Genomic DNA, 20671 nt, shown 5'->3' with positions numbered 1-20671 from the left:
CTCCTTGAGGGCAGGGACTGTCTTTCTTTTTACTTAGTTTTGTATCTCTCTCTCTCTCTCTCATCTATCTATCTCTTGCATACATGCACACACACACACACACACACACACACACACACACACACACACATATTTGGATGGATGGACTGACCCATAGCTTAACTTAGGTTATGTCATATGAAACTTTGACTATATATGGGTGATTTTTTTTTGAGGAGTGGAGTGGAATTATCTCATGCTATATTCACTTCTTAGTTGAACTATTTAGTTCAACATACATTTATTAAGCATCTATTAGAATTAGGTAATCTAATTAGAATCCTAAATCTAGTGCCATAAGGGATCAAACTACTCATTTTACAAGTACAAAAACTGAGGTCATATAAGTAGTAAGTATCAGAGGAGAGATTTAAACTCAGGTCTTTTAACCCTAGAATGTGTTTACTTTCCACTGGGTCATCCTACCTTTCTAACTCCATGCAAGGCATTGTACTGGACCATGGAAATTTGTTCTGGACCTATGGTTTTACTAGAATAGAGAGTTTTAGGTGAGAAAATTTCCTCTACCAATTCTAGTAAGCATCTCCTAAACAACTAATAATCTTAGAGAAACATCTGGGATTAAAAGGAGCTAGAAAGATACAAAGACCAAAAAAATAAAATAAAATAGTCCCTGCTTATGTAGCAAGCTGAAAATAGGAACATATACTGGGAAGCACAGAGGATAGAGTATTAACCTTGGGGTCATAAGGACCTGAGTTCAAATTTGACCTCAGACACTTCACACATACTAACTGTGTGACATTAGGCAAGTTACTTAGCCCTGATTACCTTACATATAGGGTCATCTACCATCATCCTGATCCATATCTGAACCTGGACCCAGATGATTCCAGAGAACAAAGTGAGACTAGTGACCAGTATCCCTTCACTCAAACCCAATTCATTTGCTTATCATGCCATCTCCCTGATGTCATGGTCTTCTTCAAGAATGAAGGACAAATATCATCATCATCAAATAGGGACATAATAGAGACTGCCAGCTCCTCTCAGGTCAGCTTCTCAGAATCTTTTTTTTTTTTTTCAATTCAATGACCTGAAGAAAGGATGGCATCACTTATCTTCTCTTGAAGCTAGGAGCTGGAAGAACCAAAAAGATTTAAAAGACTATATATCTCTCTTCCTTTTTGTTCTCACCAACTCTGCTCCACCCATCCCACAGATAAAGAGTATTAATATCCATCAAAGAGGAAAGAGTCCGATAACAATGGACTTTGGAGCTTCAATCACAACTATATTCTATTATTGATTCACAGTTTAGCTTGGAGTTCACTAAAACACCCATATCTTTTTACAAGGAAACATCTACCTATCCATCGTTTCATCATATCCTCCTTGAATAGTTGGTGTTTTAAGCTCCATTATAGGACCATACAATGACCCCTATTAAATTATATTAATTCCATTATGTCCATCATCATTCAGTCTACTGAAAAATTTAAGGATACTTACTCTTTTATTTGGCAGATTCTCTCTCTCAAATTTGGTGTCATCTGCAAAGTTGATGTTTTCATAAAATCATAGGATATCAAAGTTAGAAGGGACCTTCAAAGATTATTCCCAGATTTTCTTCCAGTACATAAATAAATCCCTCCTACAATATCCCCGATAAATGGTCAACAGTCTATGGCTTAAACACCTCCAGGGATGATAAACTTCCCCATTCTAAAAGGCATCTAGAAAGCATTCTCTCCTTGCATAACTGGTTGTTTAAAAGTTCTTCCATGGGATGGCTAGGTGGTACAGTGGATAGAGCACTGGCCCTGGAGTCAGGAGTACCTGAGTTCAAATCCAGCCTCAGACACTTAATAATTACCTAGCTGGGTGGCCTTGGGCAAGCCACTTATGCCCATTTGCCTTGCACAAATGTCTTCTCTTCTACAGGCTAATCACTCCTAAATTTAAATATCCTGACCCCCAGTCATCTCTTTATAACTCCACCATCTACTTCCTTCTTTCTGGGACCATACTTCCATGATTGGTGACCCTTCTTTCTGGAAAAACCCTTGCCACATTTTGCTCCCAACTCTCCTTCCATCTCCTCCACAGCCTTGCCCAACAACCTTGTCCAAACCTCTTTGAGTATCCTTTCCTCTCCATTCTCCTCATAACTATGATTGCATCATCATTGTCATTGTTCCTGGATGAGGTGTATCAATTTATTTCCCTATGGACCCCACTGGCTATCCATTTAATTTCCTAGCTCCAAGTGCCCCTTCCCAGCCATAGCACTACCCTTTTTCTGTTGACTGGCTCATTATAATATAATCCCCTTGGAAGCAGTGACTATCTTTACCTGTCAGATTTCTAGCTCCAATACTTAACACAGTGACTGGAATATAGGGAATATTTAATAAATGTTTCTCATATTTGTTCAGATTTCTGATGAAAGCATCATAAACATACGGCCAACAAGTTAATAGGAAAAATAAAGAAAGGAAGCATAGTATAGTATAAAGAGTGTCAAATTTGCAATTGAACAGCCAGAGTTCAAACTCCCACCTCTAACTCTTACTACCTGTGTGACCCTGGGAAAGTTGCTTAATCTCTCTCAGTCTTAGTTTACTCAACTAGAAAAAAGCGAGTTGGACTAGATGCCTTCCAAAGTCCTTTCCAATTCTATGAGCCTATGAAATCCTGATCCTGGAGTCAGGAGACTTTCTGTAATCTTAGGAACAGGGATTGCTTCACCTCCCTGGATCTCAGTTTCCTCATCTGTAAAATAAGAGCAAAAGTAAGAGCACTGGACTAAATTTCCAAAGTCCCCTTGAAAATTCTGAGGTGCAGATCAAGGTCTAACTGAGACCCTCACCAACTGAATAAAATTGAGCAAGCCACTTTGGTTTTGCAAAGGAAGGAAATAAAGAACCAAGCATTTATTAAGATTGGAAACTGAAGCAAACAGAAGTCAAATGACTTGCCCAGAGGTATATAGCTATTAAATATCAGAGACCAAAGTTGAATTCAGGTCTTACTGACTCCAGGCTCAGCTCTATCTGATGCACCATCTAGCTGCCTCAGTGAAAATAGTCCTAAACATGGTGATGAAGGACCAAGTTCAAATCTAGCTTTGTGTGACCACACCCAAATCATAGCCATAATCTAGGTTTGTTTCTTCTTCATTAAAATGAAGCCATTGAACTCAGTAACTTCAAAGGACCTTCTCAATATAAAAGCTTTGTAGAATGATTCACCTCTCTGGAGTTATTCCTTCCCATAGAACACATTTCTGAAAAATAAGGACTGCATTTTCTGTCCTTATCAGGTTTTCAGTATTGCTTGATCCCTTCCCGGCACTGCCTTCCATACCCAAGGAAAGAACTATAAAGATGGGAGCTAGTTTGTTCTTTTCAAGTAACCTTCATATAACATGATTTCTTTTCTTTTTTTTGGTTGAGGAAAGTTGAATTTATTGACATTTTTAAACATTTTATTTGTTTTCCAATTACATACAATAGTAATATGTACCCATCATTTTTTACAAGGTTCTGGATTCTACAATTTTCCCCCCTCCTCCCTTCCCTCCCCCCCTCACAGAAGGCAGTCTGACAGTCTCTACATTGTTTCCATGCCATACATTGATGTAAGCTGAATGTTCATATAACATGATTTCTAGACCCTTCACCATCCTCCTTATTCTGATGTTTCAGTTTGCCTTTGGGACAATTGAAATGAGTTTCATTAGTCTGTCTGGAATCATAGGGGTGCATTAGGTGACCTCGGGGGCATCTTCTGGCAGAATGAACCTATATGACTGCAGAAGCTAGCTTCCCTCTTCTGAGACAGCATTTAGAATTGATAGCCCTTTAAGTATTTCCTTGCCCGTCTTTTAGCCAAAATAAATGAGTCTGTGCTTGCCTGTTGACTTATCGAATTAAGGGGATAGAAGCACAGCTCAGGGTCAGACCTTAGTAGTCTCTTTTCCACCTCCCTTCTTTCGCTTTCTAAAAACATAAAGTATTATTCCTCCCTCATTCTCCACCCCCATAGGTGTCTTCTCTTTGATCCTTATTCCCACCTAGTCATGCCAGATTTTCTGTTACTCTGCTTCCCACCTTCTCCTAAAATTGCTTTTGTCTAGGTCTAATTGGTCTAATTCAGCTTCTGACACTTACTTCCCACGTGATCTGAGACAGTCACATTTCTTCTCTGGGACTCAGTTTCCTCAACTGTAAAATGAGGGGATTGAACTAGAGGATCTCCAATGTGCCTTCTGGACCTAAATCTATAATCCTAGAATTCTCTGGGTCAGAAGACCCCTGGCTTCAAAGGAACCAATTAGTCAAATGGTCTGCTCATCATGGACAGCTAGGTGGCATCATAGTGCATAGAACATTGTGACTAGAGTCAGAAAGACTCCTCTTTTTGAGTTCAAATCTGATCTCAGATGCTTATTAGTTGTGTAAAATTGTTTGCCTCAGTTTCCTCCTCTGTAAAATGAGCTGGAGAAGGAAATGGCAAATCACCCCAGTATCTTTGCCAAGAAAATCTTAAATGGAGTCATAAAATGGCTACACAGCAACTACTTATCATATGGAAGCCAAATAATCATTCAGTGTTTTCATAACAGGAATGAATGTCAACAGATAGGAATTTAGCCTGGAGTTATGGAGGACTTAAGAACTATTAAACACTGAGCCCTTCCCTGGTTTGGGGCTGGGTATTGATATATGAAAAGAGCACTAGTTGGGAAACCAAAGGTCCTGGGTTCAAATTCAACTTCTAATGTCACACTCCCTGTGTGGACCTTGGACAGGTCATGTAACCTCATGGACATGAATTTGCTCATCTGTAAAGTGAAAGGGTTGGGTAAAATGACCTTAAATGTCTCAACTAACTGTAAATCTATCATTTTACAGATTCTAAGGTCCCTTCATCATCCTGACAGTTAACAGCCTTGGGTACCTTGAATAGACCAAACCAAGTGCCAGAGAGAGCAAATTAAGGAACAATTCCAGTGCTTTGTCAGCCCATAGGCAAATAGAAAATGTTCCCCTTAAGAAAAGACTCCAATCTTTTGTATTAATAGAAAGAAAGGAAATTGGGGTCAATTTTCCTGAGTTGGAGTTTCCACAGGAGGCTAGAAACAGTACATCTTAGAGAGGGAAAATCACTACATTTAGTGTGAGTAAATCACAGGATCATGAGTTTTTAAGTTTGAAGAAATCTTAAGGATGATCTCTAGGCAGGGGTTCTTAATACATAAATAAGTATACATATATATATATATATATATATATATATACATATATATATAATGAACTGAAGTAGAAAACTGTATTAGCAACTGGTATAATCAAAGGAGGCCTCATAGAAGAGGTGGCCTTAAAAATAAAACAAAGATTGATCAGCAGGAACAGCACTAGAAAAGGGTTCTAGGAATGCAGGATTTGTTTTTCCTCCTACATCTTCTGATGAGGAACTTCTGAAATTATATAGACTAGATCACCAAAAGCAAACTTTTGATGAAATGAAATCCATTCCAACTTGGTCTGATTTGTCCCTATTTGTTTCAATGTCATTAATTTATTCAACAAGAAGTATTTTCTTGGTGCCTTCCATGTATCTGGTACTGTAACAGAGACTGACATATTTAAAATGAAACCTTCTAAAATAAAATGAAATGCTCATTGTGTACAGGCATTGGAATGGAGCTTCCAGGGACATTGAAGACCTAACCTTCAATTTGTGTAAACTAAATAGATATAACTTGTTAAATAAAATAAACTAGAGATGTGACCCGGGATTTCATTGAGATAAGGAGTTCCCAGAGAATGAAATGTCTTTTACTAATGGAGGTTGACACCTTTTGTTGATTTATAGTCTTAATCTACAGGCATCCTTAAGCAGAAGTAAAAACACAGTGACCCTGTGAAGTATTTGAAGAACTAACTGAATTATACTCTAATGGGCTCCCTTGTAATCCTATGTTGTTCATCTCACGTATTTCAAAACATAATTCTGAGAAGGGGTCCATTGGTCACCAGACTTCCAGAAAGGTCCATCATACACACACACACACACACACACACACACACACACACACACACACACACACACACACACACACACACACACAAGCACGCACATACGCACACTCACGCACACGCAGAAGACACGGTAAAAGAAAACAAACAAAACAACCCAACAACTCCTGGTTCTTACTGTCAGAATCTGTGGGGGGGGGGAAAGGACCCGACCAGCACCACGGCCAGCTCCCTATTCACCGGCCCACTAAATTCAATGAACTAGAACCCAGTTCTTGAGAAAGTTGTGTTCTGTGTTCTGTGTCCCCACGTCTGGTGTTGTTACCAACTGTAGCAAGTTCTCCTGGCTTTCGGGTACTGTGACATCTGGGTGTTGCTTCCAAGTAGGCATGATGGTGGGCAGGGCGAGGAAAACTCTTTGCAAAACCCCTTACCAGTTTACTACCACATCTAAAATTCCACCACTGCCGATTCTTTCCTTTGGGGACTTTGGCCTCCAAAAGGCCCCAGAGTTACCTGCAAGAGAGAGAGAGAGAGAGGACAGATGAACCCCTTGGACTCCATTAAGACTACTTCTCCGACTATTTTATCAGATTGGCTCCAAGGGCCAAGCATCCTCCCTCCCGCCGCTAGCCCCGTGGGGTGGACCCGGGGGTCCGAAGCAGTGCGTATGGCTTTAAAGGCTCCCCGGCTCGGCTCGGCCCCGCCCCGGCCCGCTCGGCCGGCCCCCTTCTCTGACAGTGCAGAGAGGCTGGGCTGCCTTTAGCTGAGCCATCGCCCAGCGCCGCCAGCCTAGCAGGAGGCAGAGCTGCCCGCCCGCCTGCCAAGCCGGCTCCCCTGGCCCTCGGTTCCGTGCCCGTCCCCCCCAGAACTAGGGGACAGGGAAGATAGCGGCCCGCGGAGCGAGAGGCCCCCAGGTGCCCGGAGAGGACCCCTTCTGCTCTCCCCCTCCTCCTCCTCCTCCTCCTCCTCCTCCTCCTCCTCCTCCTCCTCCTCCTCCTCCTCCTCCTCCTTCTCCTCCTCCTCCTCCTCCTCTTCCTCCTCCTCCTCCTCCTCCTCTTCCTCTTCTCCGGATTTGGAAAGGCACTGCCCGCCGTTCCCGTGGAAGGAGGAGCGAGTTCCCGTTCCCGCAGCCCCATGGCTGGCTTCCCTTGCGGATGGGCTGGGAACCCAGGCGTCCAGAGCTGCCCGGCTCGGCTCTGCTGACAGCCCGAGGGTGTTGAGGAGTTAGCCCCCCCCCAAGAGGAGGCTCCAGGGCCCCAGCGGGGTTCCCCCCTCGGCTGGGTTCCCCTTGGGGGCCCCGATCCAGCGCAGCGCAGGGCGCGCTCTGTGTGTGTGTGTGTGTCCGCGCGTGTTTGTGCTGTGTGTGTGTGGGGGTACCGTGTAAGCTCCTGCGTGTGTGAGTGTGTGCCCGCTGTGTGTGCGTCCCCCCGCCCCCACCCCCGCCCCGTCCAAGCTCGCCCCCCCTTCCCTGCCCCCCCGCGCCCCGCAGCCCGCTGAGCCCGGCGGGAGCAGAAGACGCCGAGGGCCCCCGGAGGAGGAGGACGCGGCCCCGGCGGCCCCCTTCCCCGGGGCCAGGGAGCTGGGCGGCGCGGCGCGGCCGGATCCGAGGGGGGATGGGAGCCGGCGGCGCCCCCCGGCGCCCCCGGCCCAGCGCGGCGCCCGGAGCGCCCCCGATGGCCCTCCCCGGCCGCCGGCCCCCGGCCCCGGACCCCGCTCCCGGAGCTGGCCTCGCCTGAGCCGGATCCCGGAGCCCGCGCGGCGCCCGGGGCTCGCCGCCCGCTGACTTCGGCTCTCCTCCGGCCGGGCTCCCCGCCGGCCCCGCCGCCCCTGCCGCTCCCTGCCGGCAATGTGCGGGTCACCTGTGGCCCCGCGCCCCGGCCCCGCGCCCCCGCCGACGCCCCGCGGGCCCCGGCAGCCCCGCGGCTCGCCCCGCTCCGCCGCCCGCGCCTGAGCCTGCGGCCGGACCCCGCGCTCCGCGGGCCCGGGATGAGCGTGGCAGGGATTTGTTTTTCCCGGGCCTGGGCCGGCCGGGGCCGGGAGACTCATTCCCAGCCCTAGCGCGCAGCGGGGAGCCGGGCCCGGGCCGGCTGCTCCCTTTTCTCGGAGCACCCGGACTCTTCGTCCCCTCCCCCTTCCAGCGGCGCCAGACGGTGCCCACTGCCTAGAGAAACTCGGGGGCTCGTTCGGGCAGCTCCTCTCGCTTGGAGCCCCCTCCCCAGTCCTCCAGGAGCGGGGCCCCTGGGCCCGTCCCGCGCCCCGACTGTGAGGGGCGCCCCGACCTGGCCGGTGAGTCCCGCGGGAAGGGGGCGCTGGGACAGCCCCTGACTTGGGGCCGGCCTCTTTGGGACTTCCTCCCCTGCCCAGCCCGGGAAGGAGGGCCTAAAAGGTGGAGGGGGGGAGGGTTGGGGAGGGAGAGCAGCAGAGCAGGAGAGCCTAGGGAGGGGGTGCAGTGAGGGGTCGCCCTCCGGCCTGTGAAGCATCTGGCCCCTCTCCTCTGTCTCCTTCCAGCAGAGCTCCCAGTCCAGCTTCCCTCCCCTTCCGAGCCAAACCAGCAGAGGGAAAGAGGAGTTTGGAGAAGCCACAGAAGTCCTGCCTATTTGTTTGTTCTGGTGCAGAGATTTTCACTCCAGAGCACCCCCACATCTCTGCCCTCCCCGGGAAAACCCTACTTGTTAAGAACAGTGTGGAGAATGAAGGGTAGGCCCTGCTGGAATCCCGTGGCCTGAAACCCCCGCTTCCCCTCTCTTCCACTCCCAATCTAGGACAGACTAAGAATTTGGGGGGCCGTGGTTGCCACCCCCCACAAGCACCCCAAGGACATCACAGGGGACAGCCCGTTCCCTTCCATCCCCTAGGAATCTCCCAACCCCATCTCTGGCAGCCATCTCTCTGAAGCAGGGAGGGGTGGGAGGTGGGGAATACCACTCCAGCGAGTGGACCCAAAAGCCATCCAGAGACACTCACACCCCCAAGTCCTAGCCCCTACTTCTATTTAGCTCTCAGCAGAATCTCGAGGGCTGCAAAGCAGAAACTTTTAACCCCTTCTTTTGCTTCGCTCTCCACTGGACTCTTGCCCTCCTCATCAATCTCCTGCCCTCATTCCTGTCCCTCTGGGAATTTCTGCCCCATCTAGTGAGCAGTGCCCAGACCAAGGGAGGAAGAGGAAAAAGAGAGGAAGGACAGGGACCTGGGCTGAGACCAAGTGGGGTGTGGGCTGGAACTGGGGCAGCTGGGGGGGGTGCCGTTAAGATGTGGAGATCTCCCTGGCTGAGAGGGGTTCCAAGGAGGCAGTGGCAGTGTGAGGCCCAGGGAGAGCAGCATGGACAGGCCCGTGGCAGCGTGGTGAAGCATGAACATCCGGAGTGCCCAGGACCACGGGCAGGCCAGTGACAACCCCAGTGGTGGTGGTGGTGGAGGTGGTGAGAGAGAACGAATCCGGAGGCGAATGAAAATGGTCATCGGGCAGCTGGAGGGCATCCTTCAGGAGCTCAAGGAGGTGGCCAAAGAGCTGAGAGAGGTAAGGGATGGGGGGGGGGGGCATGTTGGAAGGTTAGACTGTGATTGGAGAGGGCCCAAGGGCCAAGGTGAGGAAAGGGGTTCAGGGGCTGTTTCTCACCAGGAAAGTAATCTCAACATTTTTTAAGTTTAATTTCTTTTTGTTCTTCAGCTTAAATTCACTACAGAATGTGTGCATATTGTTATAAATTTTGACAGGGGTGGTTTCTAAGCTACAATTAGCATAAATGTCTCCTCAAAAAAAACAACCTTCATTCTTGGGATGAGTGGGAAGAAGGGAAGAGAAAAGCGGTCTCTTCTTTTCAGTGAATCCTGATCCTTAAAAGAGCTGTTCATTGCAATTATACCCATGTCCCATTAGCCTGATCTCAGAGGAAGCAATCTTGCATTCACATTGGAGTAATGACTTAACTCTTTCAGGGCCCTATTAACCAGTGGTTACAACCCAGCACAGATGAGGTCAAAGTTACAATCTTATCCAAGCAATGACTTGATTATATTCAAACACAGAAAGAGGAAACTGATGCCTGACCCCGAATGACCACTGCCTCTCCCCATTGCCAAAGACTCACCTATCCCTAATCCCTAGTCATTGTCTTAGATATATGTGGTGTTAATCACAGGAGATATCATTTCAAAAAGTAGATGGTTTAGTATACTACATTTTTAATAACAGAAATACAGTTTAGTTTCTGTAAGGTAAAGGGGAAAGGGTACTAGATTTAGAATCAAGTAATTAAATTGAATCTCAACTCTGTCTTTTATTATCCACATGACTTTGTGCAAGTGATTTTCCTTCTAGGTCTCAGTTTCCCATTTGTCAAATTGGGGAGGGGTGAAATAAATAACCTATAAGGTCCCTTTCAACCTTAATTGTGGCTGACAAAGAACTGCTGAAAGGCTGAGGAGTATCCCTTCTGTGTACAAAGGAAACCCCATTTAAAGCTATGTAAGACCCTGGAAGAGTCAATTCATTCCTTCCCAGAATGTGAGCCATGTCTTCCTTCCTCTAGGTTGGAGTCTGGGGAGTTTGGGGGGGGGGGGGGTCTTAATTTAGATTGAGGAGCCCATGGTCAGACCTTAGGAGTGTGAAGCAAGGCATCCTTGCTGACTAGTCCCTTGGTTGGAACTGCCCAGATAAAACTGTATCCTGGTCTGTTTTGTGGGTTGAACCTTCTCTTTCCATCTCCAGTCCTTCTGGACTCAGAGATGTGGAGGGATAAAGAAGGGAGAAGGGAGGAGATAGGGAAAACTGGCTTGAAGGGCAAAGGACTGCCTGGACTGGAGCATGTTTCTTGAGTAACTGTAGGACTGAGTATCTTTGCAGAACAGAGAGGGCCAAGAAATGTGGTGTTTGTTTCTCTTTGTGTGTGTGTGTGTGTGTGTGTGTGTGTGTGTGTGTGTGTGTGTGTAAAATAAATCGAGGTCTGGTTTAATTTCTACTCTCAACATCTTAACAGAAATGAAGTGCCTCTGTCCTTGGTCCTGCCCCACTTCCCACCCTTGGGTAGCATTGAAACCCAAAATATGCACCCCTCCCCCCCTTTCCTTAGCTATTAGTTCCTAGTATTTAACTGGATTTGCCCCCAGAGTGACATTTCTGCTGGGCCAGGTGGGTTTTAAGCAAATGTAACCATGTAACCAGAGTCCCAGAAGATTTGGGGGGGAGGGAGGAAGACACATCAATTGAGCTAGAATGATAGGTTCTGGCAGTCATTTCTGTAGCTTCCCAGGCCTGTGAGTCCCACAGATTGGCATTAGAAAGAGGAACGAGCTGCCACTTTCCAAGGAAGGAGAGAGATGGACACTAGTACAAGGGCTTCTCAAAGGGAAACTTCAAAAAAATTGAAATGGAAGATAGCTGTGGACATTAGACTTTGTGGTGCATCCATGTCAGCTTCCTGGGGATTCTGGCTCCTTGGAACCAATCCAGGGCACCTATACTTTTGACCCTAACTAAGACTTTCTCCTTTAACCTTTGCTTTAGAAATATCACTTTGCAGCTGTATGGGGACTGGATTGAAAAGAACTGAAGGTGGGGATGCCAGTTAGGGGATATTGCAACAGCCCAGATAAGATGGGCTTGAAGTGGGATGATTTAGGTATGAGTAGAGAGAAGAGGAAAAATATGAGAGATATTGGGGAAGAATTGACAAAACTCAGCAACTGATTGCATAGAGGGGATGTGGTCTTCAGTTGAAAATAAGAAGTAACTACTAGGCTAAATGCTGGGGACACCCAGAAAAAAAATTAAACGGCCCCCGCCCCGAAGGAGCTGACATTCTAATGGCAATAATGTAAAAACAATCTTGTAGATCCAACTGGGGCAGTGGATAGACAGGGTGATGGGCCTGGAGTCAAGAAGACCTGAGTTCCAATCCAGTCTCAGAAACAGTGTGATCTTGGACAAGTCATTTAACCCTGTTTGCCTCAGTTCCTCATCTGGAAGACATAAATGGCAAGCCACTCTAGTGTCTTTGCCAAGAAAATCCCAAATGGGGTCTTGAAGAGTCAGATATGACCGAAACTACTGAATAACTATACAAAGTAGCATGCAGAGTTGTAGTTGGTAATCTCAAAGAGGAGATATTAGCAGTGAAGGAGAGTTGGTGTCACTGTAGTGTCCAACAATGCTGTCATTTAAGTTAAGTCTTGGAGGAAGTCAAGGGACAGAAAAGAGGAAGGTGAGCATTTCAGGCACGGGGATATTCAGTAAAAAGGCTGTGAGTGCCATGTGACATGAACAAGAACATCCAACTAAAAGGCTGGTGTTACCAAATGGAGAGACTAGAAAGATGGGAAAGGAGCAGGTTGTGATAGTGATGAGGGCCTGTACCAGAGTAGTGACCATATCAAAGAGGAGAAGGGACCATATAGCAGAGATATTATAAAGATGGAGACAACAAGATTTGGACACAGATAGAAAAGGTGAGGTGAATGTGGGTGAGAATTAAGTTTTTGAGGAGACAATGATGGAAAATAAAGAGTCATGGGTGATTTCTAGGTTACAAACCTAGGCCCAAAGGATGGTGGTGCCCTTTACAGAAATTGAGGAGTTAGGAGAAAGGATAAATTGATAGAGAAAGATAATGAAATCTATCCTGGATCTGATAAATTTTAATTTACTATGGAAGTATTGAGGTGAAGATGTCCATTAGGAAACTCAAAACAGTGATGAAGGATGCATAAGTAAATCTGAGAGGCATCTGCATAGAGATGATAAATGAAATCATGGGAGCTGATGAGATTACCCAGATAATATAGAAAAAGGAGAGAAGGGGCAGCTAGGTGGCACAGTGGATAGAGCACTGGCCCTGGAGTCAGGAGTACCTGAGTTCAAATCGGACCTCAGACACTTAATAATTACCTAGCTGTGTGACCTTGAGCAAGCCACTTAACCCCATTGCCTTGCAAAAACCTAAAAAAAAAAAGGGAGAGAGAGAAAGAGAGAGAAAGAAGAAAACCCAGGAAGTCTCACATGGTGTCTCTTTCCTTCCAGATGACTCACAGAATCAAGGTCAGGATTATGACCTCAGTGTTGGAAGTGACTGACCTCAGAGAGATTAAGTCAAACCCATTCTTAAGCAAGGATCCTCTCTATATAATACCTCACAAGTATTGAATCACATTTTGGAGATAACTAGTCAGTGCAATGCATAGAATGCTGAACCTTGAGTCAGGAAGAATCAAGTTTAAATCTAGTCTCAAACACTTATTGTATGGCTCTTAAGAAGTCACTTAACCTCTGCCTTCTTCATTTTCCCATCTGTAAAATGAGGAAGAAAATAATACCAAAATGGGGAAGAAAATAACACCAAATACAAAAAAATACTATTACCCCCTTGGATCATTTTGAGCAACAAATGAGATATTTGTGAAGTACTTAAGACAGTACCTAGCATATAGTAGGTGCCTAATAAATGCTTTTTTTCCTTCCTTTGTTTGAAGACCTCTAGTAAAAAGGAGTGGGAAAGCAAGCAAGTCATAGATAGCTAACAGTTCCTGTGAAACAATAATTGGAAAGAAATAATGACGCAAGGGCAGTATGAATCAATGGTGTAATACCCCCCCCACCTCGCCTCCAAAAAAATAGTTAATGTGATCATAGGCTTTCTTAAGAAAATCCAAACCAGGACTAAAGAAGGGGTTGTCTTTTTCACTCTGCCTTGGAACCACAACTAGAGGATTATGTCCATTTTTGAACCCCAAATTATAGGAAAGATATAGACAAACTAGTGTGTCTAAAAAAGATAATTAGGATGGTGAGTAGCCTAGAGAATATACCCAAATGGAATTGGCCAAAGGAAGTGGGAAGTATTTAGTCCGGAGAAAAGAAGACAGGAGAATGGCAATAGTGGGTTTCAAGTATTGGAGGGATGTCATGGAGAAGAAGGACTGAGTCTGGTTAGCACCAATATGTAGAATTAGGAGCACACATTGGTGTGGTGAAAGTTCCAGAGAAGAAAATTTGGACTTGATATAAGTCTAACCTTTAGTGCTATCCATTGGTGGAATAGATTGACTGAATGACCACTTGTAGAGGGAATTATTGTTCAGTTATTAGTTGGACCAAATGGTCCCTGAGATCTCTTGTTAGTCTATGAGTCTGTGTCTTGGTGATAGATCGGTTTCATTTCTGTTGTCCTCCTCCTAGGATTCTATCAGGTCCATTCCTTCAAGAGATCCCGGCCATCCAAGTCTCTGTACCTATTGCCTTTGAGTCTAGGCTAGGCAGTAATGACCTGGTCATTCTGTTCCAAGTGACTGGGGAGATTTGTAGGCTTAGGAAAGCAAATGGTTTCCTCTATTTCATGCTTTCCAGCTTAGGGTTTTGGGCACCAGACTGTATCAGCAGAGTGGGTGGAAATATGGAACATCTCTGTCTCTGCCCCTACCCTCTGCCATTAAAAGAAAGAAAGAAATGAAAAAGAACAAAACTCCACACACAACCCAGGAGGGGCAGAAAAAAGGAAGAGCTCTAGAGAACTCTCTACAGAGTCTCTGGGACAGTATGGCAGACTGAAGGAAACAGATCTGATCTGGTGTCTCTCAAATTCACACTCCAAAAGATCCTATATTGGTATCAAATGGTCTAATACTTTTCTCTCTGAAGCCATCCTTTCCCTCAATTCCCCTCCATCCTCCCTTCAAGGCACCAAGGCTCTCAGGAATGACCAGTAACCACCTGGATCATTCACAGCCCTAAGCTGAGTTTGGGTCTTCTTCTAAAAATCTTTATAAAAGAGCATTGTAGGGGCAGCTACATGGCGCAGTGGATAAAGCACTGGCCCTGGAGTCAGGAGGACCTGAGTTCAAATCCGGCCTCAAACACTTAATAATGACCTAGCTGTGTGGCCTTGGGCCAGCCACTTAACCCCATTTGCCTTGCAAAAACCTAAAAAAATAAAAAATAAAAATAAAAGACCATTGTAAAGTTGGCAAAGCACATTATGCCAGTTCCTTGTTAGAGCTAGAATGATCTTCAGAAATCATTTAGTTCCGGTCTGAACATGAAATATGGGAAAATTGAGGACCAAAGGGGGTACATGAAGTCACACAGAGAATGAATGGCAGAGCCCAAATTAGAAAGCTGTCCACTACTCTTCCCACTAATCCATAGTACTCTAGAGCATCTGTGAGCTAATCAGATTCTATTCAATCCAATAAATTTGGCAGGAAAAATCTTGGTGCAGAGAATTATAGTAGGCTCCTAGGAAGATACCAAGTTTTGTAAAAGACAAGGTTCCTGCCCTCATAGAATTCATAGTAAAATAGTGAGATAAGGTATGTGCACATAACTCCTGTATATAGTTGTTATTTGGCCTTCATTTTCCAAAAAATGATGACATCAGGGAGGTGATACCATGACAAGCACATGAATTGAATTGGAATGGGGGTGGGGTGAGGCTGTGCTAAGTCATCAGCCTCACTTTCTCTTCCAAAGACATCTGGGTCCAGTGGCCAGAGATTGATCATGTCTTCTGGAGATGGTTGTGGATGTGAGGCAATCAGGGTTAAGTGACTTTCCCAAGCTCGCACAGCTAGTAAGTGTCAAGTGTCTGAGGCCGAATTTGAACTCAGGTCCTCCTGACTCCAGGGTCCTGTCTACTGCACCACCTAGCTGCCCTGCTCTCTCTCTCTCTCTCTCTCTCTCTCTCTCTCTCCCCATACACACACACACACACACACACACACACACACACACACACACACACAAAGCAGAATGACCTTAGGGAAGTCAGTAATACAACAACCATTTATATGGTGTTTACCATGACCCAGTAAAGATTGTGACTTGCACAGCTAATACATGTCTATGGTTTTGACTCCAGGCCTAGTGCTCTATCCATAGGAAGATCCGGGGTCAGATTATGCATCTGATAGACCAGCTATGTGACCCTAGGCAAGTCTCTCAGTGCCCCTAGACAAATCCCTGAGATTTATTAGGTGCTGACCAGCCCTGGTGGGGGAATTTAATCACTGGAATTTTCCTACACTTGTGAAATCACAGGTCTAGTTGGAAAAAATCAATTTCACATAATCAGTGATTATAAAGCCATATACTCCATGAGATCTTAATGGGAAAATGATTGTTGACTAGGAAGAAAGGAGAAGGCTTTCTAAAGAACATGAGGTTTTTGATTTAATTGAATTTAATAAGCATTTATTATGTGAGGCAGCACAGGTGCTGGGAAATAAAAACAAAAATGAAAATAGTGCCTGCCCTCAAAGAGCTTCCATTCTGCTGGGAAGAGGGGAGATAATGTATGACACACAACCAAAAATAGTATGCAAAGTAATTATTTGTGAGGAAGATACTAAATTTTGGGAGGATCCAAAACGCCCAGGTGTTAGAGGCTGTACTTGTGGATTGATTTCAAAGAGGTGGCATTCTAGGGATAGTAGAAGGAAGGAGATGAGACTTCATGGACAGGGAATATGAAGTTGTTCTATCTGGCCACTAGAAACCAGGCTTTAAAGACTGAATTAGAATTCAGGTTGTGAAGGAGAGAATACAAACATTCCAGAAATAGGGAGCAATGTATACAAAGATGGGGAGGTAGGAAAACATAGGACCTAGACAGAGGTTAGAGGATAGTGTGTTTTGACAGGAAATGAGAGGGATTGAGAATTGGTGCTGGCTTATGGCTTCCCAATGACATATTTTCATTTTAATGGGACCTTCTGGAAAAAGTAGAAAACCAAAGTCCTAATGTTGGACATTCAGGAGAGTCACGGGGGTACTTAGTTTCTTTATAACCTATTAGCTTATTTGCAGATATCCACCTAATCAATTCATGCCCAAGGTTTCCCAAAGACTTTCCCATAGCTGACTTTGACCGGTCTTCTTTTCATGTCCCTAGTCCAAAGAGTAAGTCCAAGGAAGAGGGTAGAACAGAGATATCCAGGGGTTTAAGAAGCTCCATGAGGAGAATAAACCAGATACAAAAGCTGCCTAAGGAGAGAAGGAAGCTGAAAATGAAAGCATTCTAAGAACACCTGGGCTGGCTGTCCATGTGCTTGAATGGGAAGCAGGGACAGAGAGAACCAAGTCCCTCAATTTTATCCCATGTGTCTCCACCAGAATCTTTGGCAGGTTGCTAAGGCAACAGGAGTCTACCAGATAGTAATGCCGCCTAGTGATGATGGTATTCACTGATAGGGGGAGGGGCAGGCCTTCAAATTTCCCTTTTTCCCATGACCAAGCAGGACCAAAAGAAGGGTAGAGCTGGTAGGAAAATTTCAATAGGCTTGGTCCCTTGAAAGTTTCAGGGTGATAGGCCCAAGTAATGGGTAAGAAGGAAAGGCTGTGGCCAAGATACAGGAAAAAACTGGCCTGGAAGTCAGAAGACAATGAGCCTGACTGTCACAAATTCTCTATGTGACTTTGGGAAGTCAGAGTCCACTCTCTGTATCCACTTGGGACCATTAACAGCCCTGACCTGGATCTGGATCTTGGGTTCAAGAACTTCACCAACTGCCAAGTGACTGAGTTAACCCAAATGATTTCTTTAAAACCCTTGACTGTAAGATCCAGGCCCATTCCAGTGCCTTTGAATGAACCCTGGTAGAAGCAGGTGACCAAAGCTTATTGCTTGACACTCGGTAATGAAGATGGAGGTGGGAGGGGAGGGCTAGCCATGAAGAATGGCTAGAAGCCAACAGAGCTTTCTTTGATGTGTGAATCAGAAACATCAAATCAAACCTGCATCCCTTCTGCCCAAAGGTTCTACAGAAAGCTCTAAGGAACTCTTTCTTCTTGTGTGGGAGAAAAGAGAAGGAAGAGGAAAGAGAAAGTAAAGGGGAAGAAGGATGGTTGTTTTGGTTTGGTTGGGGTTTTTTTTTTTTTGACAGGAGGATAGATGGGAAGGAGGACTTTCCTATCTCTTCCCATTCCAACAGTATATTCTTATATTCAGAGGTTTTCGATGAACCTTTCAGTGAATGGAAAAAAAAGGAGGCTAACCAAGCAAACAAATGGAAAATTGGGCAATGTTCTGATGAAATAAAGTGTTTATATGTGTCACTATCAGCAACTGTGGTGGGGAAGGCAATTTTGAGATTATGAGTGTGTAGGGGGGAGGGGAGACATACTGAATGGAAAAGCCTCTGCCTTACCTCAGCCAGCTGCAAAACGGGGTCTTTTTTGGCTCTTCTTAGAAATCCTAGCCTCTTTTGCCTATGTCCAGGCATAGATATTTTGATTTTCATGGAATCAAGAAAGCAGAACCAAAAAAGAAAAGTAGCAGACGTTGCCAGTGAGCCTCTCTCTCATTCAGAACCACCATAGAAGCAGCTGAGAAGTAGAAAAATCCATTCTGGGCTGATATTTCGACTGGTTCTTTACATAGTAGTGACAGGGCTGTTTCTTTTGAAAGAAGAGAAAGCTTTTAGCTGGAAGCAATAGTTCTGTAGAAGATCCAGCTCTTTGGGCCTGTTGTTCCTAAGTGATCATTCAGTCAATCTACAAGCATTTATTAGGCCTTCACTATGTTGCAGATGCTGTGCTAACCATTGGGGATCCAAAGAAAGGTAAACACCAGGTGGCTTTCCTTGAGTGTCTCTGGTCAGCAACAACATCTAATTAATATACACATTTATTAAGTGTTCACTTGTGCCAAGAACTGAACAAAGGATTGGACACAGAGAATTCCTAAGGTTCCTAATGATGTTTCTGTGTCACCAAGTCAGAGACAGCGCCCAAAGTGTTGAATTCCTGAAGTTCCCTGTATAAAAAAATCTACACAATCCACTGAGGGACTGTTGTGTGTTCAGCCTTTTGCTTAATACAAGGGAAGAGATGCTAAAGGCAGGGTCACTACTACTGAATACCTTGATCTAGTGGGGGAGAAAAACCTCATAGCCCAGAAAACAGGGTGTGATTGAGTCCTAGACTATCAAAGACTAGATAGAGCTCTTTAAGAAGAGCCTAGATGAGAAAGCATTGAATATAAATATTTCAGCACATGTATGGTCAGACCAGTTGACCTCTGAACTTCCTTCATTCTCTATCTTTCCAGTCTTCACTTGGGGGTCCAAGAGGCCCCTTAGAGTCCTGGGACTAAGCTAAGGTTCAACCATTAGAGTTCATTTGAGTAATCATTGCTTTGCAGAGCCCTTGGTGGGAGGCCCTGCCCATGAAAGGACATAATTATTTTTTTCCATTGCTAGACTTGGGTCCATTCTGGAATCCTGTTTAGGTGGGTTCATTTTACTTCAGTGGCAGAACTATTCCCTTTGGAAATAGGGAAAGCATTAGAACTAGGTGATACATCTTTGTGGTAGAGGCCCATGCCACAGAAAAGGAAACTGAGACTCCCAGAGAAGGACTTCTTTAGGGATCCTGACTTCCAGTTCAGGGCTCCAAGTACCAGAATATAGTAAATTAGAGTGGGAAGAAGCATCTCTCTCTCTCTCTCTCTCTCTCTCTCTCTCTCTCTCTCTCTCTCTCTCTCTCTCTCTCTCTCTCTGTGTGTGTGTGTGTGTGTGTGTGTGTCTCTGTCTCTGTGTGTGTGTGTATGCCTCTGTCTTTTTCTTTCTCTCTCTCTCTATCCCTCTCTCTTGTTATAAAAAGAATGAAAGAACAACTCTTCTCACACAGTTTTGATGCCCTGCCTCTGAGAAACTTGGGACTCTCCTCTAGTAATGTCCAACCAGTGCTCCCATCCATCATGAGTTGGCAAACAATGCACAGAATCAAAGAACCCAGTCCTATGGATTACAGTTTGGGACTGAGTATCAGGAGACTTGCTTCTGAATTTTGTTTCTGCCCCTCAATTGCCATAATACCTTGAGCACAATATCTCCCTTCTCTCTGTTCCTCAGTTTACGCTTTTGAAAAATGTGAGGCATGTTCCATTCCAGACCTGGCAGCCTGTAGGTCTGAGAGCATGCTAAAACCATGAAGTTATAACTATTTCAGGGACACAGAGTAGGAGAGTGATTGGAGGGAGTGAAGAATTAATTATGAAAATCTTACTGGAGAAAGTGAGTTTAAGACTGAATTTGGAAGAATGGAAGAAGGGTCATGAACAGTAATAGAAGTGAGATGAGAAAATTACATGCAGGTTTGAACCTGGTATGTCCAAGGGACCAGGCAGAGCTCAGGGAAAATACTGTCAAGTCTTGAGAAGGGTTGATATTGGTTAGCTGTCAAAGAATGGAAAAGGAACCTTAAGAAAAATAATTCATATTTCAAGAGTAGCTTTCAGGTATCCAAAACAATTTTCTCACAATACAGCCATTCATATAGAATAAATAACTCAAATATTATATCCCCATTTTACAGACGAGAAAACTGGGTCACACACAACTATTAAGCTAGCACTAGTCCCATTCATCTTTTCTGACTCCAAAGTCATTTGTCTTTTCACTGGGCCTAACTGTAACAAAGACCAGACTGGGAAAGAGTCATATGAGATGAACTGTGAGCTGTGACTTTAGCTTAATAGTCTAATTGGTAAATGCCAATAATTAATATTACCTAAGGCTTCAAAGCTTAAGAGGGAACAGGTCCATTCTCACTCCTATCTACCCTGCCTGTTTCCATGTCAGTTAAACACCCCATGTAGCCCAGCTCAATAATGAACAGTAAACTGCCTGCC

General features: G+C 45.1%; 1 protein-coding gene across 1 annotated transcript in view; it reads left to right on the top strand.

Annotated features, from left to right (window-relative positions):
• The first annotated feature begins 8547 nt into the window (after positions 1-8547).
• The window catches only part of INSYN1 (inhibitory synaptic factor 1), a 54985-nt gene continuing 42861 nt past the window's right edge, over positions 8548-20671 (top strand). The window contains exon 1 of the mRNA XM_074236365.1: positions 8548-9567. Within this exon, the coding sequence (XP_074092466.1) occupies positions 9400-9567 (168 nt within the window). The 5' untranslated portion in view covers positions 8548-9399. The remainder of the gene's footprint in view (positions 9568-20671) is intronic.

The sequence above is a fragment of the Macrotis lagotis genome, chromosome 4, assembly GCF_037893015.1.
Source record: "Macrotis lagotis isolate mMagLag1 chromosome 4, bilby.v1.9.chrom.fasta, whole genome shotgun sequence".
Classification (NCBI taxonomy): domain Eukaryota; kingdom Metazoa; phylum Chordata; class Mammalia; order Peramelemorphia; family Peramelidae; genus Macrotis; species Macrotis lagotis.
This window is presented reverse-complemented; position numbering and strand designations above follow the sequence as displayed.